At 38.7% G+C, this 22,727-nt stretch overlaps 2 protein-coding genes across 5 annotated transcripts in view; both read left to right on the forward strand.

Moving 5' to 3' along the window:
* AP1G1 (adaptor related protein complex 1 subunit gamma 1) overlaps positions 1–11,056 on the forward strand; it is a 74,682-nt gene extending 63,626 nt beyond the window's left edge. For both annotated transcript variants that reach the window (XM_033127306.1, XM_033127307.1), the window contains 4 exons: positions 2,508–2,615; positions 2,752–2,912; positions 5,372–5,470; positions 6,719–11,056. In XM_033127306.1, the coding sequence (XP_032983197.1) occupies positions 2,508–2,615; positions 2,752–2,912; positions 5,372–5,470; positions 6,719–6,820 (470 nt within the window). In that variant the 3' untranslated portion in view covers positions 6,821–11,056. The remainder of the gene's footprint in view (positions 1–2,507; positions 2,616–2,751; positions 2,913–5,371; positions 5,471–6,718) is intronic.
* A 3,489-nt stretch (positions 11,057–14,545) lies between these two features.
* The window catches only part of PHLPP2 (PH domain and leucine rich repeat protein phosphatase 2), a 64,309-nt gene continuing 56,127 nt past the window's right edge, over positions 14,546–22,727 (forward strand). The window contains exons 1-2 of one of the 3 annotated variants that reach the window (XM_033127438.1): positions 14,546–14,712; positions 20,977–21,251. In XM_033127438.1, coding sequence (XP_032983329.1) covers positions 14,614–14,712; positions 20,977–21,251 — 374 coding nt within the window. In that variant the 5' untranslated portion in view covers positions 14,546–14,613. Of the gene's footprint in view, positions 14,713–15,265; positions 15,284–20,801; positions 20,833–20,976; positions 21,252–22,727 lie in introns of those variants that run through there. The other 2 variants (XM_033127440.1, XM_033127439.1) reach the window with 2 other exon arrangements.

Here is a 22,727-nt window from a genome sequence, read left to right on the forward strand (position 1 = left end):
ACTAAATTTAGTGTGTGCTTTTAGAGGAATTGAAGCAGTGAGTTTCTGTTGTTTCCCAAAACTACCTATTGTACCTCTATAGGAGGAAAAAAGCTAAAATTTAAGGGACTTAGAGACCCATATGTTATCTGTATATCTTGGGTGGCCTCTGATTTTCCGTGGGAACTGGGAACACATTTTAAAAATTGTTTTGATAATGGGAATTGTGGGAAAATTACTAGAGTTGATTTATAAAACTAGGAGAACTCCATGAGTATTTCTTTGTATACTTCATTGGTAATCAGCTTGACTGCACGTTCTGGAGTGTCACATTTGTTTCAGCGTCTTGTGCTTTGTTTCTCCATCTGTATTTCTACCTTCCTTGATAATTTTTAGTATGTCATTTGTTTTGTTTCCCCCTAGTGTACTTGGTATTTTTTTGAAACGATATTTCAGCCTTCCTTTATTTTTTATTTTGTTAATGCTTTTGAAAATGTTATATTTTTAGTTAATTTCATAAGTAGTTTGATATCTATTTAGATATTAAGTGTATTCTCTGTTTTGCTGAATTTTCTTATGCCTCTTCTTAGAATCCTGATATGTCTCAGTTAATGGTCATGTTCGATCACTTGCCCTCTATTGTATGATCCTCAACTTGTTCTTATTTGGAAGGAGCAAATAAAAATGGTAATATGGTAATTTCTTCCCCCAACTCCATACCACCCTCCCCAGGGTGGGTGTGTGTTAACATTTTATTACGCAGTGTTTAACATCTTGATCTACTTAGTTTGTAAAATAAAATATTATTAAGATAGTTGACATTCCCTGTGTAGTCCCCCCTCATCTCCTTCCCTCTTGATGCAATAGGGAGCTACTGTCTCTCCTAAAGCAGTATTTAGCTTTGGTGTTTACCTTTTCTGTGTATTTCTTGATAATAGTGTGTAGTATTGTTTTGCCAGTTTTTACCTTTTTAGAAATGGAATCCAACTGAATGTTTTCTTTTGCACCTTGCTTTTTTGCTAAACATAGTATTTGTGAGAATAATTCATGAATAATTCATGTTAAGTATAGTTGACCCTTGAACAACACGGGTTTGAACTGTGTGGGTCCACTTATACGTGGATTTATTTTTCAGTTGACCTGTACAGTTCAGTTGACCCTTGTAGTTCCAACCCAAGTTGTCCAAAGGTCAACTTCTCTGTTGGGGATCCTCATGTGTGGAGGTCCGACGGTAGTGATACACAGATTCTCGACTGCACAGGGGATTGGTGTGCCTAACCCCTGTATTATTCAAAGGCCAGCTGTATTTTCAGTGCATTCACATTTTCACTCTTTTTCAGATACAGTATTTTATATTGTCATTGTACCATAACTTACTTATCTGTTACCTTGATGATAGACATTTGGTTGTTTCCAGTATTTCACTGTTGGAAACTATCTTGCTGTGTGCACACTTTTTGTACATGTCTCCCCGTGTACATATGTAAGAATTAATCAGAAGCATTCCTGAGGGGGCGGCTGCTTAGCTCGGTCAGAGCACCATGCTCTTAACAACAAGGTTTGCCAGTTCGATCCCCACATGGGCCACTGTGAGCTGCGCCCTCCACAACTAGATTGAAACAACTACTTGACTTGGAGCTGATGGGTCCTGGAAAAACACACTTAAATAAATAAAAGTTTGAAAAAAAAATTCCTGAGAAGGGCATTAGTTCTCAAATGGGGGGAATTTTGCCCACCAGGGCTTGGCAGTGTCTGGAGATAGTTTTGGTTGTCACAACTAGGGGATGCTACTATCGTTTAATGGGTAGAAGCCAGGGATGCTGCTACGCATCTGACAATGCACAAGTAGCCCCCCAAAACAAAGAATGAGCTAGCCTAAAAATTTCAGAGTTTTGAGGTTGAGGAACTTTAATTTAGAGGTGTACTCATGTTCAACTCTATTATTGCTAAATTGTTCTCTAGTTTGGTTGTCCCAGTTTACGTCCCTGTGATGGAAGTTAGAGATCCCCATTGCTCCATATTCTTACCAGTATCTGGTATTATCAGACACTGGAATTTTCACCACTCTGATGGATGTGAAGTAGTATCTCGTTATGGTTTTAAATTCCACTTCTCTCATTACTGTAAGATTGAGCATCTCTTTTCATAAGATGCCCTTTTCATTCAGGTTCCCTCTTCTGATAATGGCTTGTTCATATCTCTTACCACTTTTAAATTGGGTTATCATTTTTTTATTGATTTGTAGGAAGATATTTATAGTTCTGGATAGTCATCCATTTGTTATTTTGTAGCAAACATTTTCTCTTGCCTGTGGTCTTTCTATTTTTTTTATAGTATTTTTTAATGAACAGACATTACTCATTTTAAAGTGTTTGAGTTTTAAGTTCTTTCTCTTTATGTTTTATGCTTTTTGCATTTTGTTCAAGGAATCCTCTTAACCTGAGATCATAATAATTTTCTCCTATGTTTTCTTGGTGAGCTTTGTCATGCTGGCTAAGATTGACTTAAAGTTGGAATGTTTCCTTTAGGTACTCCAGCTGCTGCTCCTGCCCCTTCCTCAGTCCCACAGATATCCCAGCCCTCCTTCTTATTGGATGGGCTTTCATCAGGGCCTCTCTTCAATGACATCGCCACAGGTACAATTACTGATGTTATCAATAGAGCAATGAGAGGTAGTTATTGAAGAAAGCAAGTGATGATGTTGTAAGCATTAGGCTGCCTAATAAGCATTAGGCTGACTACAATTAGGCTCATCTTCCTATACTTTCGCAGGCATCCCCTCCATCACTGCATACAGTAAGAATGGCCTGAAGATAGAATTCACCTTTGAACGGTCAAACACCAACCCCAGTGTCACCGTGATAACGATACAGGCTTCCAACAGCACAGAGCTGGACATGACAGACTTTGTTTTCCAGGCTGCAGTACCAAAGGTACTACAATGTCTTTGCCTTTTTCCTTTGAATAAAGATCGACTGACGTTTTTTTGAAAATGCATTTAGTAAGGGATATATTTTAATGTTTAGAGATTAAACTAAATTTGCAGATTTAGCCCAAACTAACAATAATGTAACTTTTGTGGTTCACTGAAGCATGTCATTTTTAGTAAATACTCTTTAATTGGTCTTTAAATATTAAATTACTCTTTAAATATTCTTACAGATAGCATTGTAGGATAAAGAAAGGACATTCTAATAGTAGTGAGAGTAGGAGTCTGTTAATGCTGGGGCATTGGGGATAGGTTGGGGTAATAGAGTGGTAAAGACCTAAGAAACATAAATTCAAACATGGATTTCAGTTGATTAAGATGAAGGATTTTATCTATTTGGTATTTTCTTATAGAAAAGTAAAAGTTCTCACCTCTTGATCTATAAGTGAGAGATACATACCTCCTTCATTAATATCTAGTTTACTGTTGATATACTGAATGCTTGTTTTTGTAAATTAAAGTTTTGTTTATATCAAATCTTAAGTTTGAGGAGTGTTTATGTTAATCTTTCAATCACGAAAAGTTTTGAACAAAGAAAAGTTTAGAATAAGGAGTGGGTAGAATTTTTCTGTAAGACACAAGATAGTATTTTAGGCTATGTGGTCTCTGTTGCCTCTCGTCAGTTCTGTTGCAGTGCCAAATGCCCACAGACAGTATATAAATGAAGGAGTGTGGCTCTGTTCCATACAAAAACAGGTGTCAGTTCATTCTTGGCCATGGGCCGTAGTTTGCCAACCCCTGGTTTAGACTGAGCTGATCTGATATTTGCAGTGACGTGAAGAATGATGTTCAGACCACACATTTTTGGAAATTTAAGACAACTTTTATTTGTGGTTTCTGCTGATTTTGCGATCTTCTTTACTTGCACTTTTTAAGAGCCACAATAATGTAGATGTTTTTGAAGCAGAGTGAGGTGGTTTCAATACTAGTTGTATGATATTAAGCAAGTTACTTAACCTCTATGCCTTAGCAAAGAGGGCTGGTGTTAAGGATATCCATCCATTTCCTGAGGAATAAATGAGTTTTATGTCCCAGGTACTGTTTTAAGCACTTTCTATGTGTTCAGTTCTCGGTGAACCTTAGTTGTTGCAACTTAGGGTTACTTCACGCTGCTGTTCTAGCAGCACATCATCTCTGCTATTAAAACATTGCTTTGTTTTTGGTACTGTTTATAATGCTCGTTTGCATAACATGATGTATCTTGAACTTCAGAATGTCATATTTCATAGATTCCATGATTAATTACTAGTTTTACTTTTTATTATCTTTGAAATTGAGGTACATTTTAAAATTGATACCTTGTAATAGTTTAATTGACGACCTGTTTTCTTTCCCAGTGGTACATAAAATAATCGTGTGAATTACAATTGATGGCATCTTACAGTTAACAAAAAAATAAAAATAAATGAATACTGTTTTAGCTTACATAGTTTATCTTGACAGTAAAATTATGAATAAAACCCAAAACAATATGTGCATCGAGATTAAATTCCTACTATTGTAATTTTTGGCTTTAGAGAAGACTAGGTAGACTTCCCTGTCTCTTTCCTCACCCCTTCTCTCTCTCCAGCTTCTCTTTCTCTCTCCTTTTCTTTCCCTCTATTTTCTCCTTAATATTTTAGAAGACTAAACTTTCAGGAAAGACTTTTAAAATCCCAATATATAGAATAGCTACATACATACTAGATTACACGCGTTAGCAATATGGGTTACCTATCATGCTCATAGCATCTTTGTTCCCTGTAAACAAACAAACAAAACCCACCAGCACTCAACAGATAATGGCGTTTGGTTTCTCCAGGTCTTTTGCTGTATAGGCTCGTTTTGCATACAATTTTTCTGTTAGGGCTTTATATCCCACTGGAGAGATCCATTGACAAGCTGGCTCTTCCCAGCCTTTCCTTTACCTCTGTCATGTAAGAGTAGGCCTTGACACATTCCAGGTTATGCAGGCTTTAGAAAACAAAAGTTCAAGTCTCCAGATCCCAGTCTGTAGTTAGTGACTGGTATGCTGGTTTGTTACTTTTAGAACTTTTCATTTCTTTTAAGCTATTTTCAGCCACAGGCACCTGTTTTTTGCCTGCATAGTTGATCAGTTACTATTAAGTGAGAACAAGAATTAGTCACCTTTTGCAAAGTGGTAGGATAAAGTTCTTTCTGCCAGAAAGGGCAGAGTTTTCATGACCACAGCCCTAACAGTGGGGGTTTTATAAATACCATGAGGTGACAGTCCACCCACATACCATATGAATTGCTCATATCTGGAAGACAAATAGACAGTAGTAGTAGGTAAAATGTTACTTGAACCATCATCTAGGCATCTGCTTTTTTTTATTTGTTGCCCTCTCTGACATAGTATGAAGTGTATTACTTTTTCTAAAGAGTGCCTTTTGTTCCCCCCAGACATTCCAGCTGCAGCTTCTGTCTCCTAGCAGCAGCATTGTCCCAGCATTTAATACGGGGACCATCACACAAGTCATTAAAGTTCTGAACCCACAGAAGGTGAGTGGCACATTTGAAGACAGTATCTGAAGAAGGTGGAAGCATATTTCCTGAAATAAAATTCTGATTGGTTTCTCTGGATTTTTTTGACTCAGAGTCATATGAATTCTGTAAAAATGTCTAACCTTGTTTTTTTTGTAGATAATAAACAGAGCCCAGACATATTAAATGATTTAGAGGCATCTGATTAAAATGCAGCTTTAAAAAAAAATTCTCTATTTAGAGGCTTAAAGGTCTAGTTTTTTACCGGGGTAGGGGGAAAGCGTAGACATTTTAATCTTTACACAAATTGTAGTCTGGGGTAAGAACATTTGTTGAACCAAATATCCACATTTACTACTTTAATTATTAAGTAGGTGGGCATAGCAAATGTGGAGACATTTTTAATGAAGCAGCCAAATGAAAAATACCTTTAGAAACTGAAATTAAACAATATTTTAATTAAATCTTTTCAAAGAAATAAATGGATTCCACTTAATACTAATCAATTCACTAGTTTTCAGTTTTTGAAAATGATTCAGAGAATTTCTTAACTGTGGAAGATATCTAGTAGTGCCTCATAAATACCAGCATGATTTCATCCTCTTGTAACACTTGTATTTATTCTGCTATTCACTGTATTTTAAGTATCTACCTATATAGCACAAGCACAATTTCCTTTGATACATTGAGAGAATAAACATTTTTGTAATGCATTAATATTTGAAATCTGCCACATAAAGTGAAAAGTACTGTGAGTTCTTTTAAAACTGCTGTTACATGTAAGTTAACTCTTTTATTTTCTTTTGTCTTGGGTATCAAATAAGTTTATGTTCACATTTGCTATAGGTTTTACAGACAAAGCAACAGTATATCTGAATGTATAGCATAAGATGAGTATTATATGTTTACTTCATTTTATAGAAACTTAGATAAAAGGTTTGAATCTTTTTTAAAAACACTCAGCAAAGGTTACCATGAAAATGCTCCCGAGTGGTTCTTTCCTATTAATGCAGTTCTAGGATTGAAGCCAGGGACATGTTCTGGAGATGAATTTCCTCTACTTGACTGCATGATATTGGCTCCTCGACTAATAAAGAGCTAGAGTACTAGGTGTTTTTTGTTGTTGTTGTTTGCCTGCGTGCCATTTTTAAGAGACAGCTTTGCTTTAAATTAATTTGTTTTCTCTAAGATTAAGTCTGTGTGTGGACTGGACAGATTCTAGAGATTTCATTTCAGTGCATAATTGTGACTCTCTTCTTTTCACAGCAACAGCTGCGAATGCGGATCAAGCTCACATATAATCACAAGGGCTCAGCAATGCAAGATCTAGCAGAGGTGAACAACTTTCCCCCTCAGTCCTGGCAATGAGGGTCCCGCACCGTTTTCATTCTTACCCCACTCAATCAAAGGAACTCTGGGAAGGAGGTTGTGATCGCTGGCAAGTCCCCCCCAACTGTACCATGGGCATGAGGAGCTGAAGAGAAGAACTGTTGAGGAGGATTTTCCTAAAGTTACTGCTGACCTTGAAGCATTGTTAAAGACTAATCTCCTCTCCTCCACTGTTGAGGCCGGCTGCTTCTGGAGGCTACTTTGCACTCTTCCTCCTCTACTCCTTTTTCCACACTTCTCCACCCCTCCCACATTTACAGCCAGAATCAACATTCCCTGGGCCCCTGAGGAAATAAGCAGCTGGTCTGGAGGAGTGGACTGGAATCCATGGCAAGAAAACACTCACTCTGTCTCTGCAGCAAACAGTTGCCCCTTCTTTCTACTGTGTTTCTCTGTGGACTGGGCAAGGTGGGGTATTTATTCCTCACTAGCTGGGTCACCATCTTCAGGCACTTTTTACATCTGGCATTCATAATGGAAATGTAAGAATGGACATTAGGGAGCCCTGCCTTTTTCTACTGGTTCCCCCAATGTTTGAAAGAGGCATTAGGCTCCTGGTAGCCTTTTCTGTGCATTGCTGTATACACACAGACACACACATGTATGCATGTTTGTCACCAAGAACTGGTCAGATCTTGAGAGGCTATTTGTAAACACTGGACAGATGCAGTTTAAAAGAGCTTTTGTTGAGATTTGGCATGAAGGATATGGTGCTCTATTTGTAATAGAAACTTCCAAGGCTCTTCCAGCTCCCCTTTCTTTCCATTCTTTAGCTGTAGTCATGAATAAATATTCCCCATGATTTTCAAATTTGATTCCCCTTAAAGTGCAAGGTGAACTTCTAAAAGATATACATACACACATATATATGTATGTGTGTGTATATGTATATACACACACACACACACATATACATGTATGTGCGTGTATATATATATATATATACACGCACATACATGTATGTGTGTATGTATACACACACAGAGTTATTAATGCCCCTATTCCCACCACAAATTTTAAAGATTCTCCTAAGCCCGTAACTTGCCTGTTGAACTATGGTAAATGGGTGGAAAGAGGAGTTCACCACTTTTAAAGATTAGACTCCTTAACAAAAGCACCTTTGCCCATAGGAAGAGTGAGTATCAGACTCATCCTAGAGCATACTGGAGTCATTTTCCATTACTCCAAACCTCCCTTTTTATTTCCTGAGCCTGGCTTGGACCTTGGCATTCCGTTTGAATTCCTTCTTCTAACTGGAACATTTGTGTTGTATCTGTAACACTGGCACTGAAATAAAGACCACACAGTTAAAGAAATCTTTCCTATATTGTACTTTATGGTGTTGGAATGAAGCCTTGTAGCTTCCTTGCCCCATATGTCAGAGGAAGTCTTACGGACATCATAGAGTAGGGAATATCCTTTCCTGAGTCTGAGAAATTGGTGTCTTGAGAGAGGCCAATCTCATGAATATCGGCATCAAAGACTCTTGAGATCTGGAGCTTTTTAAAAACTAATGAGAGTGCCAAGTGGTTTTTTAGAAAGGACCCTTGTGTTTCAAACTTGAACATTGAGTTGCTGGAATGAGGTAGGGTGACTGTCCAGTGGTATATGTTGAATGTACTGTGTACGTTCAGGTGCACAGGTGCATGTCTGATATACTAAAGAAGAAAGGAAAGGTCAGGCCCACTTGACTCTTAAAATATTTGCAATCATTGTACTGAGTACAGTATAATGACTACTTTGGCTTTGGTCTTAAACCTGGGTACAAATATCCATTTTCCCCCCTCCGTTTCACCAAGCCTTTACTTAAAATTTTCAGTGTCTTGTCAAATCTAGCTCTGCATCAGATGCTAGACTATTCCTAACAGTTGACAAACTGGAGTTGAACTCTAGGCTCCAAAGGGAAACTTTTCTGGTCTTAACCAATATATAAGATCAGGATTTGCTAAAACTTACTCCACTAGGTAAATGGTTGACTGAATCAAGGACAGGATATTATCTTGTGCTTAGTTTTCAGTACAGCAAGTGTGTACTACTATGTATTTTAGACAACTGCTCTGCCTGTGCAATGAAAAATAGCCTTTAAAGGTTGCTTTGCAGACTGATTTCATTGGATGGATACTTAATGCTGTGAAACATAATAGGATTAACACAATATTGGTGGATTTCTTGAATTGAATTTGTCTAACATTCCTCTTTGTGGTAGAGGCTTTATTTTCTCTCTTAGACATTTATAGTTAACCAGCTCAAATTTCTTTAGTTGAACAGAGTTGAATCTCAGAAATCTGCTGGAGACCATGCTGTACGACAGTGCGAGCTAATGGAGCTGGAAAGGGTCTGCTCTAGTAACAAAGCATCTCCTTAGATAATGATAGTTTTAAGGTAGAGTTATATGATCATCCATAGCTTTGTCTAGAAGGGATGAAAATCATGGCCTTAACACAAAGGGTGTTGTGTAGACTATGAAGTGATTTCAGAGAGTACCTGAGCATGGTACTGAAGGACTAGCGGCCAAATACTTGCCTAGGATACTGATGGTTGTGAAGACTGTTTCAAATGATTGGATCTTTGAAAGCTTCAGTGTGCCTTAGTTTCTAGGATCAGAATTAGTTCTCCTCTCACTTGGCCTTGCTGCTAAAAGAAGTCTCTTAATTTCGATGAGTACTTGCACATTTCAGTAATTTCTTTCCCTAGTATAACCATTCAAGGGGGAGCAAATTTGGATAGACTTACAACTTTAGAGCCATTGTAAGGAAAGAGCGATTTCCATGGTGGTTTTAATAACTCCAGGGTGATAAGCAGTGAGCCTATACACACTTACTTGGACGATTTCACATGTACTTTTACCTCATTTATTCCCTCTTCCAGAGTAGTTTGTATCCTCTCCCCTCTCTTTCCCCCCAGTAATCCTAAGGGAGAATTAATCTTAAGTAATCTCAAAAAATTGTAGGAAGGGTGCTCTACCCGAGAAGCTTTTCCCACAATGCTCCGGTGCTGTTACCTTGAGGCGATTTGGACAGTCATGGAATGTTTTATCTGTGTATAGCGATCGTCTGTTTATTTTAAAGTTATTCTCATTTAAAGAAACATTCCTCAATGTAACGATTGAGAGAGGATTCTTTCCTCTTGCTAAGTTAAAGATGTGGTTCGTACCCCTTGTTTGTCCCATTCATATAAGAAAATAGACTTTTAAAACTGTCCAGCACTAATGGTTTGAGTATATCTATATAACTAATATGCTTTCAATTTTTATGTTCTTCTAGACGAGGTTGGAAGTTAGGGGATACTGTGTTTGAGTTTCAACTTCTTTATCTTTTGCATTGGAAAATATTTGGGCCGTGAGAACTAGGGGAAAAAGTTTGAATGTGTGTATTTTTTCTAGTGAATGTACTTTATCCACATTGTCCTAAACCGAGAGAGCTAGAGAGCAAAAAGTGGATATTCACAAACTTTGTGGTTGGTGGAGAGAGGTGTTACATGTCTGTGTACTCATGAGTTTGGGAGTGGGGAGGATCACTGAAGAGAGAATTGCTCAGAAAGTGCTGACGTTCAAAACACTTTGACCAGCTTTGGCTCAGAAGGGTGGGGCTGTTTGTAGAACTGGAAGTGAATAACTCTTTTTCAAGCAATAGCAGTGAGTGGGTCCCATCTACTCCAGGGGTTCCAGACCTGGAACACTTAAACAGAAGAAAATGCTGAAGCAGCTTGCACAGTTGCTTCACGAACTTCCACGAGGTTGATTGATTCTGGCTTCAAGATGGAGCATTGGAGTTATTTTTGTTTTTGTTTTTGGAACCTGCTGTTGCGCTTTGTGTGTTTTGTTTTTGTTTTCTATTTGGGGGCCACATGGGAAAGAGCTACTGAACTCTTTCCTCTGTGAATTCCCACTGTGTCCCTGTAAAGTCCTTTTTCTTTCAAAATGTTGTAAGTTACATTTTCATTTTCATGCCCCATCACATCTTATTTACTGTAAAAATATTAAAAGGCTGTTTCCAAGTGGGACGGCTAATGAAGTTCTAATTATTGCAGACATATTTTTGAGATGTAAAAAAAAATTTAAAATTAAATGATAAGTCTTAGAGGCGAGTGAGGAGTAAAATGGATGTAAACATTTACATGGGATGCATTAGAATTCTGCTGTGTGTATTGTCTTTTGGTTGAAACAAATTATGAACAGTGACTAATAATAAAAAGTCAATACTCAATGATTTAAAATTTGCTTCCTCGCTTCTTGCAAGTGAATTAGAGAAGCCTTGGATGAATTCTTATTCCAGAGCTTTGAGCTAAACTTACTGACCTGTTAGTGTTCCTTTTACACACATCTCACCAAGAGAGGAATTTGAACAACTTAAAAAAAAACTTGTAGACAGTGAAAAGTATAATTGGAAATTTTAACTATATGATTATTTCCATGCTTATCTTCTCCACAAAGGTGAATTCTCACACAAGGCAAAGAAATCATATCAGTGATTTCTTTGAAATGTGTATTAGAGGTGGTCATAAGGTTTCAGTTACAAGCTTCTATTTGTGAATTGTTGGAGTATAGGTGTGACTGGGAGAGAAAGGCTTGACTAGCCAAAATGAATTATGTTGCCTGATCTATTTTATATGAACTCTTCCATAGAAGTGAAGATGGTCTGAAGTTGGAAGCTTTAGGTTTTCTATTGCTCAGATAATCCCTGGCAGTTCCTTGATTGAGAAAGGGGACAGTGTGACAGTCCTCTAATTGAGAAGGAGAAGGATGTAGGCCTTGGCAATTATCTAGTTTATGCAGAAGGGCCCTCTGGCACTGTTAGATAAGTGACGTTTCTATCTTTTCTTACATGTGGCTTAGAAAAAATTCACTTTGTTTCTAATACTAAATTTAGTTCATACCTTCATCTACATGTAATTAGATGAATATATAAAAGCTATAATAGAAAACTTTAGCAAATAGACTCCAGACATTTATTTAATACGATGATTTGTGTTCAGATTTGACCTTCAATCTAGAAGGACCAAATTAATTTTTATCACCTTGAAGGGTTTTCCATGTTGTTTCCTCCCCTCGTTCAATTGTCCCCATATTCAAAAAATATAAAAATGTTCAAGGAAAAAAATTCCTTCAAATTTCAAGGAAAAAAATTCCTTGAAACCAGGTAAATACTGCCTGTTTATTTTGAACTAAAATAATACCTAAATCTGCTCAATCTGTGTTGGAATAGCAAGGGACTTAGGGCTAAAGATGACTCGGTGATCATCGAAGGAGTGGGAACCACCTATAAAGAAGCCAATGCATGTAGTAAGCTCTTATGGCTCCTCCACCAAAATCTGATAGATAAGAACTTGCCTTCTTTAGACATTCTTTCCATTTTGTAGGATTAGGAAGGCTGAGATAATTGTGTGTGTGTCCAGGTGGAGAGAGAGGTATGCACAGCTGCTTATCGGAAGGATATAAAGACGAAGGAGCCTAATGACTTCTCTGTCTCTTGGCTTGATCCAAACTGATTTTCGTAACGATGAACCTGCAGTGAGGGCAGATGGATTTTTGCATAAAAAAATCCCAGAGGAATTTATTTTTAGGGTTAGTCTCAGCTGTTTACCATTTCCAGAAATTGTAGTTACATAACCCTTGGCATACATAATGCACACTGCCTTGAACTGGGGAGAACATGAATATGTGACCTTTGAAACTATAAAATGTTAATGGCAGTACATGATCTGAAAAGAAAACTGAGAATCAACTAGTTGTCACTAACGGAATTGGATCTTAGATCATGGAGACCTTTAAAGGGAGCTGCATCATATTATCCCTTGCAATCTCTGGGCTGGTAGTTTTTTCGTGTTTTTTTTTAACCTTTGAAAGAGGTACTACTGTTGTTAAAGAAGTAGTGAATACATAACTTGAGCATATGCTTGTATTCACTATCCCATTAATTAAAAAAATCATCTACCACTGTTCTTCCCCAGACTGGACTCAAATGCTGGTCCTGGGACAACATCCTTTCCCTTCGGGTGATGAATCAGTAAAAAACATCTGCTCATGAGATCTGAAAAAGGTAATGTGTAATAATACATCAAGAAACAAGATTTTAGAAATACCACATTTGTTACTCTTTCCAATGTCTGTCTGCCCTCGGTCAAGTCCACTTGTGTCTCCATATTGGTACCTATTCCTTAGATACCAGTGTTCTTGCTGGAAGAAATTACCAAATAAGCACTGAAATGGGAATCCACCTACTTTGAGTAGCTTTCTTGAATGTAATTTCAAGATAGAGGGAAAACACGGAAGGTAGACAACCTGAGAGCTTTTTTCACCTTACACCAAGACTCAACAGAGACAACCTTTAATTCATTAAAGTGAGACAAATGAAGATTACTAGAGACTGGAATTTTGGTATATACAAAGTAACTCATGTAAAGGGAGAAAGTAGTGACCAAACTCATAGACGAAATAATATATACAGGGTCAGAATCTTTGCAAGAGTCAAATTTTGTCTTGGAATTTAAAGTATCTCCAAATGCATACCTGTCAGAGAGGGGCATAGATTGCACTATTTCAGATCCCAAATTCTCTTGTACTAAGCCTGCAATGAAAATATTCTAAACAGTTGATCTTGACAAGCGAAGCAATGGACAAATAGGTGAAACCATCTTTACCAATTCAAAGCTCAAGAAATTATTATTTTTTTTTTGCAAGTTGCTTGAAGACTCATCAACATCTGTGTAAGGGGAATACCTAAAAATCCAGAAGTCTACGTTTCCTGGGAAAATTTGGAACAGAATTAACAAGGAGAGTACTCTGAGGAATTGAATGAATCTTCAGTTTGAAAATTCACATATTGGCTACTACGAATCCTTTATGTGTTAAGCACTTTGCATGTATTCACAAAATTTTCATAATAACTCCTAGGCAGATATTAATTTCTTTAACAGTTTAAGAGCCAGGCTTAAATCAAGTAACTTGCACGAGGGTATAAGTCTAAAAGAGGTAGAGCTGAGACTTGGAATCAGGCTTTGTGATTCCCAATTTGGCCCACTGGCTGGCCACAAAACTACCACCAATGCAAGAACTAAAAGAAAATAATTAACTTAAAGATTACCTGAATTATTCTTGCCAATAATAAAATGGCTTACATACCATATTACTGCTTGAGACAGAGAACCGAATTCTGATAATTTTACTAGAAATAGAAATTAAATAGAATTAAAATGTGGCTGGGAGGTGAGTTGACATTTTGTACACGGAGTTGGGTCGAATTTGCCGAAGGTCGAGAGCATCTCTAGTAAGAAAAAGAAAGGTCCTCGCTAAGGTGAGTATTCTCAACAATTTGTTCTATGGCTTTGCAAGTGAGGGTGACAGGCAAGCTTTCAAGTAGAAACATCTTGGCGAATTAAGTTACAAGAGCCACCCTCTGCGGAGGTCAACGTCCTGTCACCATTGACACCTGCCCCTAGTCCAGCCCGTACTTCGGAGGCGGGGATAGCAGTAAATAACCCTCCCTGCCCTCAGTCCTTCAAACCTAGGGCTACGAGCAGCGGAGGCCCAACCCTGCGGTGGCGCCTGGCTCCGCCCGCGGGGTACGAGCCGCCAGCCCACCAGCACGCGGCTCGCGGCGCCCTGGACGCGTAGTGCCCGCAGCTACGCAGGTCCGGCGCGGCTGCGGGAGGGGCGGGGCCCTGGGCGGGGATGGCAGGCCGCGGGGGGCGGGGCCGCGGGCTGCTCGCGCGCGCCGCCGAGGCTCCGCGCGCCGTCGTGCCGGCAGGGCGTCCCTGTGCAGCCTCTGCCACCGATGGGGGAGGTGGAGCCGGGACCCGCGGGCCCGCTTGAGCCCCCAGAGCCGCCCGAAGCTCCCGCAAGCCGCCGGCCGGGAGGCATCCGGGTCCTGAAGGTGAGGCAGGCGGGCAGGCGGGTGGGAGGGTTGGGAAGGGAGCGAAGGCGGGGAGCGGCCGCCCCTGCCCCGCGCGGTGCCAGCGGCAGCCGGCGACCCCTGTCCCGCGTCAGTCAGTCCGCTTTGCTGCTCGGCCGCGGGGCATCTCCGCTGAGGGTGCCACGGACCCGGCCTAGGCCTCCGCGCCTGGCCCCCGCCGAGGCCTCGGCCGTCTGCGTCCCCTCTGCTGCCCATCCCTGGCCGCGAGCCACCCGCCTCGCAGGCCCACGCCTTGGGTCCGGCGTCCGCCCGGCCGTCGCCGCCGCCCACCGGCTCCTTCGGGACTGGCGGGCCCGCCTCTGCGTCCCTCGGCCGCGCTCGGAGCCCGGGAGCCTGTCGCTCCTGGCCCGAGAGCCGGGCTGGAAGTACGCAAGGCTTCCTCCCCGGACACCTGAAGACATCACCCCAGCGGGAGGATGGCGGCGGTGATTGGCCGGGCGCTGCGGTGTGCTTGGGGCTGCGCTGGGTGGAGCGGGCCGACTGTGTCCTCAGGGTTTACCATTGAAGTTAAGACCCGGCTTCCCGCTCGGAGGTGCGGGCCTGGAAGCACGACCTGCCCCGCCTGGAGCGAGAATCCCGGGAGTAGCCTATTCTCAGGGAATCGCTGGGCGTGTTGCAGAAGGGAGGAGGGGTTGGACAAAAACGGGCATTCCTGCTCGCCGGAGCGGGCCTGACGATCCAGGGAGACGGTAATGGGGGAGCCGTTATGCAACAGGCAGCTAGCGGGGCTTTTTGGCAGGAATTGGGGGGAGTGGGAGGAAATGAAAGCAGATGCAGGCAAGTCGGGGTGGGGGGGGAGTGGAGCCTTGAAGGTGATGACAAGAAGTTCAAATGCACAAGGAATGTAGGGTGGGGAGGTGACAGTGAAGATGGTTACAAGGAAGGGTTCTGGGAGACTGGAAGGAGTTTTCTACTAGCCTTTGCAATAATTGGGGAGAATTTTTTCTGTAGGTCAAATATGTAAACTAGGTATCCTTCTGGAGATGGACTGGAATTCCTTATGGAGTTCTAGAAGAGGAATCAGCAGGATTTAAAACTTGCCAAGGAGAAGACAGAGAAAAGAAAATTTAGAAGGTTTAATGTGTTTCAAAAATGCTTTGCAAAACAATAATGTTGAAAAATACATAAAGTATTAGTTGTTAATTGGGATTGAGGGTGAGCACAGTATACTTGTTATTAAGATAATTAATAGGACATCACAAAGATGGGAACACTGAAAAAATAATAGATTTGAAGCATCTGGTGAATCCATGAAATAACATAAAATAGGTCTCTGTACAATACAATATAAACAGTTTTATCTACTACTACGTTCCGATCTTAATGCAGCGATTTAAAGCAATAACTTTCCATAGTTTATCTCCACTTCTGCATAAACCTTGTACATGTTTGTTGTATCTTATTTAACTGTAATTGCAAATATAATTACCCAAAGGCTTTTGAATGGTTATTTAAAACCATAAAGTCACACAAATGTAAATTGTGAATAAACAAACAAAAAAGTTCAGCCAAGCCTGGTTTATCAGGAAATGGCATGTCTGAGAGATAGGGAAAGCCCTCTGGCCTAGAAGGTAAATAACCTTAGCTTTTTTTATAAGAAATTTTTTTGGTGGGGAGAGAGTGAGTTGTTACAGGAAAGGAACTGAGAAATGAAGATCTTTATTGAAAGGTCCCACCTTCCTACACTTGCAAGAAGTAGTCCAACTTACCACTGGTTCTCTAGGGTTCCAATCTGGGGACCATTAGGAAGATTCCAGAAATTGATCTTGATTATAGTGCTGGTGGTGTGGGAGGCTGACAGTGTCTAAGGCCCTTGGGTCCCTTGCTTTATTGCATATGGTTAGTGCTTTAAATAATCTTTGCAAATTAATGGGATCTACTGTGGAGAATAGGTGTTATGTGTTCTACATACAGAAGTTCCCTTAAATAGGTGAGTGGTTGAATTTTGTGCCAAGTGAAACTAGAAAAGAATACATAAATAGAAGACTTTCTGAATTTGAAGGAAAGTCATAATTTTCTACATGTTATTCTCTGAAGACCCTTTGGAAAAGGCTCATTTTTTTTTTTTTGTAACTCTTTTATACTTAGTGCCAAATTATGAGCATCATTATTGTCAAAAAATATACAGGTCTTCATAAAAAGGCTAATATAACTAAGCCAGTGTAATTTAGCCAGATTAGATCTACGTCCATCTGTATACGCTATTGGAAAATTTGATTCAAAATCTGCCCCCAGATTTATTTAGCAAATTCCTATTTAGAATGTACCCCTTTATAGTTGTAGTTGGAATATAAGAGTGATATTTTTAATATTCTTAAGATTATTGGGAATACCGTTGAAGCATAAATTTTCAAGGTGTTTCCTCCAATTTTAGGACTTTTTTTTTACTCAGTCTGTGAAAGATATGAAATTACAATTAACCTAGTCGGTGAATGTGATGAGATTGGTTTTTTTACTAATAGTTGAAAATCAGAATAGTTTTGATCAAAATTGTGTGCATGGTTTTAAAAAATCAATTAATACCAGAAAGATTTTAATGAACTAAAATATTCTTCCTCTCCTTAACTCATTCCACCCCTTCAAAAATATACCTTAACATGTATATTCATAGAGATCAGCCATATTGGTTTTTGTTTTTTTTAAAAAAAACCCTTTTATTTATTTAAGTCTGTTTTTCTAGGATCCATCAGCTCCAAATCAGGTAGTTGTTTCAGTCTAGTTGTGGAGGGCGCAGCTCACAGTGGTCCATGTGGGGATCGAATCAGCAACCTTGTTAAGAGCACGGCGCTCTAACCACCTGAGCTAAGTGGCCGCCCCATAGCCCATATTGTTTTAAAGTTTGAATGCAGAAACATACTTCTTCCCTTAGGATATTTTATATTTTAATAGTGCACATTGCATATGGAGAGTTACTTTACCAGATCCTATTTTTCGCATGCATATCATATCGGAGTTAATTGTACATGTGCCTTTAATAGTTTATCACCTTTGAACTGATCACAGCCCTCTTATATTATCTTCATTTTTATAGAGTTAAAAGCATAAAACTGATATGGGTACTTAATTCATGGCTTACTCTAAAGACTTTTGCTTTCTAGAAATTTCTTTAAATCTTAAATGTGTTCTTTATATACTTGTTGATGTGAGAGGTGATTATAGTTGTGTTCCCTTATAGATAAGTTTGTCAACAGTTCTTACATAAGAGTAAGGGAGGGAGCACTTAAAATGTTCTCAGTCTAACAATTCCAGTGGCATAGTGATTCTTAAAAGCTAAAAGCATCTCAGAGGATAGTATTGGCCTTTCTAGCAGTTACCTGATGCTTTAGGCAGTAGCAGTAGAGAAGAAAGCACTGCTGTGTTTCCCCAAAAATAAGACTGGAAAATAAGCCCTTGCATGATTTTTCAGGATGCTCGTAATCTAAAATAAGCCCTAATATGTCTTTTGGAGCAAAAATTAATATAAGACCTGGTCTTATTTTGGGGGAATTACGGTAGGGTTTATTTTAGATTATGAGCATCCTGAAAAATCATGCTAGGGCTTATTTTCCGGGCAGGTCTTATTTTCGGGGAAACATGGTTGGTAATTTAGCAGTGGCTAATAACAGCTAAACAACCCATCTAGATTGTTGCTGCAAGTCTGTGCTTTCTTAGTGTCTAGGCCTTTAATATGCCCATTGATACCCACTTAAGTTGTAACTCTGTGGTTTATCTACATTGGGTGAATATATCATATAGGTAGGAAATACATTCTTTGATCAGCAACACGTTGTGTTCCAATAATGTTAAAGTTCCTTAAGGAATTTATAGTCTTAAGGGAAATGTAGATACACATTAAAAAATGACTTAAAAATCCTCACAAAAGAAAAATCATGGATGAACTAATACTTCCTGGGGTCTGTCTTGACTTTTCTAAGATTGAGAAGGTCAGTGGGCCATTATTTGGCCTTAAAAAAGTTTTATTTAAAGAAGCTTTTTGGTGGTTGTATGGAATAGTGTCTACTTGCTCTCTCTTGAGAGCAGTGAGCAAAATTTCTCTTCACTGAGTGCAGAACTTTGTATAAGTGTACCATATAGAATACTGTTTACAGATGGACCAGTTGATCTTTCCCAAAGATTAAAAAGTAAGGAATATTTAAAATTAACCAGTGAATTATTAAGTGGTTAAAATTATTTAGTGATACAACTAAGATGGCCCCTGTGTTTATAAAATAAGTACTTGAAAGCCCTTTGTTAATTCTGAGATGTTCAGCTTTAAGAAAATGCCCTTGATGAGAAGAGAGACCTAATTCTCACTTGTTGCAGGGGTTTATCCTAGTTATCTAAAGTTGGAATCAGTAATAATCTTTATGGTTTTGAATAGTTATACTCAAATCCCTAAGATTTGCAAAATGACCGATTTACCTGTCATTATATCATAAACTCAAACAATTAAGCCATGCTCACTCGTGTTTTATTTTCTTCCCACATGGGAATACTTGCTAACTTTTCCTTCTCCTTTCTTTACCATCTTTAGAAATTGAATTTTAGATGTAGTTACCCTACAGTATTAATTTCAATAATCATAGAAATATTTTCATTATTAATAGGTGTATCTGTTTTCCAATGAGCAATAAGTAGCAAAAGTATTTTATTTACTTTTGGTCTGGTACAAAGAAAAGGTTGCAGGATTTTTATAAAAATGGAGTTTTTTTCCCCTTAAGTTTGTTTAACTTCTTGCCAGAGCTAATTGGGATAACGTACAGACCTGGAATCAGTTTCTGTGATTTCGTCTGAGTTCTGCATGCATATCTGTACCACCCAGGTGTTGAGGCACTGTAATAGATTCTCAGGGTAGAAGAGAGGAAGAAATATCAAATAAATAATTAAAACCCATTGTGATCCACAAAGTAATAGAAGTATGTTCAAGGTGAAGAAATTCTGCTGAGGAGAGAGTAGTCATTAATTCTTTCTAGGTAGGAGAAAAGTGGGGATGGCTCCATAGAGAGCAGATAGAGGGTGACATCTGAGTAGAGTACTGAAGAATGACTAGTAAGTTGGGGACAAGATGGAGAAGGACATTTCAGACAAGTCACAGAATTGTGAAATTGTTGGTATGTTTGGGGAGTTAAAAGTAGCTGGATGTGACTGAAGCAGAGAGAAGGGCAGTGAGGCATGATGTTGGAGAGGTGTGTCAGTGTGATTATAGTGGAAATGTCTTTTTTATTAAGGGAACAAAAATGGCCTATCATAAAAATAGAGCAGATAAATAAATGTTGATATTTAGAATCTTGTTATATTGCTGTTGCAATTGTTTTTGCTTTGAGATAACATGACTATACAATCTGTATGAATTTCACATGCCTGAATTATCAAATGCAATAGTAATTAAAAAAAACATAATGAGAATGAAAAGAATATTTGTGCACTATTGTGTTGATTCTGTACTTGCTTATTTGGCATAAGAGGCAGAGGGTTAGGATCCTAGAGAAACTTCCAAATTGCATAGAGACGTGTACAAAAATGTTTATTGCATCATTGTTTCCAACAGTGAAAAATTAGAAACAAACTAAGTGCCATCAGCAAAATGGATTAATTGCAGTGTATTCAGAAATGGAATATTCAGATTAATGAGTTGCATATATCTCTAAACCAGTGTAGAATCAAATAAAAAAATTGCAGGGTGAAACATAAAGTTTTAAATTATGTAAAACAATTCAATATATAGTATATAGATATATACATATATGGCAAACATAAAATGCCAAAATGATAAGTACCAAATATAGTAGAGTGTTTCTGGGGAGAAGAAGGGGGATGTGGGGTTGTGGTGAGGGTACCAGGTGGCTTCAGCTGTATATGTAAGAATATATCGTGTATGTGTGTGTGTGTGTGTGTGTGTGTTCTTTAGAATGATTGGAACTAACTCTGACAAAATATTAAAATTTGTGAAAGTTGGCTAGTAGGTATACAGATGTATTATTATTCTTGACACTTTTCTGAAAACATAAGAAAAAGAATGGGTCAGAGAAGATCATGGACAGAGACCTGAACAGCTAGCAGTAAAGAAAACTAAGTTTTCCAGATCAAGAATGGGCACGGCAGGTGAGGAAGGCTCTGGGAGGAGTGAAGCTCGATCTTGATCGAGCAGAGTATTGGTGAATTATAGAGTGGAAAGGTGGGGTGAGGACTAAACTTGCCTAATTCAGACATTCTAGCTAATGATTTCTTTCTCTTGATATTTTTTAGAGAAATATGAAACGCAATGGGAGTAGAAATTGTTTGAATAGGAGGAGTAGGTTTGGTTCTCGAGAAAGAGACTGGCTGAGAGAAGATGTGAAGAGAGGCTGTGTTTACCTTTATGGAGCAGACACGACCACTGCCACTACAACCACCACCCCTTCTGTCTCCTCCTCCTCCGACTTACATCTTGTCCTTTGCACAGTAGACACACCAGCATCAGAAATATGTGCTGGAGAGGGAAAGGAAAGTCTTTATTTACAGCTTCATGGAGACCTGGTCAGGTAAGGTCTGGGTCTTACCACTCTAATTCTACGGCAGTGTAAGTAATATGTGTTTCTTCTTGAAAGTTGGACTTAGGATTTTAATCATGCTAGAACTGATTATGGACTCACTAGACTTGAAAAAGTATTTGTCCCTAGAATGCTGATGTTGTGATTCTTAAATTTAAAAACTATCAGTGAAGGAAAATTTGATAGTTACTTCGTTTGTGTTGTTACACAGTAGATTGGATATCTAAATTTAAAAGTTATTTAAAAAAAAAACGTAATATGTATAAATAGAATGAAATTGAAATCTATAAAAAGAAATAGAGTGAGAAGTATACAGAGGGTGCCAAAAATATATACACATTTTAAGAAAGGAAAAAACTGTGTTAAAATTATAATACTCAATATATACCGATAAAAGATGAATACAAGTCATGTGTATACACTTTTTTGGCACCCCTGGTAAATGCTCATACATGAGTATGTGTCTCTGTTACATAGAAATTTTAAAACTAATGGGGCTGTGTGCAGCATATTGTTCACTTAATATCATTTAGAGATCTTTTCATATTAATATTTATATAGTTTTCATTTATTTAGTGGCTGCATAGTATTCCATTTTATTTATTTATTTATATTTTGGGGAAGGGGAACAGGACTTTATTGGGGAACAGTGTGCACTTCCAGGACTTTTTTCCAAGTCAAATTTTTGTCCTTTCAATCTTAGTTGTGGAGGGCGCAGCCCAACTCCAGGTCCAGTTGCTGTTGTTAATTGCAGGGGACGTAGCCCACCATCCCTTGCAGGAATCAAGGAGTTGAACTGGCAACCTTGTGGTTGAGAGCCTGTGCGCCAGCCAACTGAGCCATTTGACACTGGCGCATGTGGGAATCAAACCAGCAGCCTTTAGCTCCAACCACCTGAGCCACCGGGCCGGCCCCAGTATTCCATTTTATGATTCTACCATAATTTTAGCCAATCTTCTGTTAATGGACATTCAGATTGTTGCCAATTTTTTACTTCCACAAGCAGTGAATATTCTTGTATCTATGATATTTCTCCTATGTGGATGTCATCTGTAGGGTAAACTCCTCAAGTAGAATTGCTGGGTCAGAGGATATCTGCATTTATAATTTTGATAAATATTGTCAAATTTCTCTTCATAGAAGTTATACCTTGATGAATAACATAAAAGTATACCTATTCCCCACTTAACTTTCTCCAGAACACATTAGTGTTAAATTTTATTTGTAAATATAGACACATACTCATGCATGAGCACCTACTTGCTTGTGAATGAAAATGATTGTCAACAGTTTTTCAATTAGGTATCATAAAGTCAGCATTCCAAGGAATCTTTTTTCAAGTCTAATGACTTAGGTTTTTGCAAATCTGATAAGCACTTTGTTATTTTGTCAGTTTAATTTTCATTTATCTTAATGAGTGAAGTTGAGCGTATTTTCATAGATTTAAAAACCGTTTGTGTTTACTTT

This window comes from Rhinolophus ferrumequinum, chromosome 15 (genome assembly GCF_004115265.2).
Source record: "Rhinolophus ferrumequinum isolate MPI-CBG mRhiFer1 chromosome 15, mRhiFer1_v1.p, whole genome shotgun sequence".
Lineage (NCBI taxonomy): Eukaryota > Metazoa > Chordata > Mammalia > Chiroptera > Rhinolophidae > Rhinolophus > Rhinolophus ferrumequinum.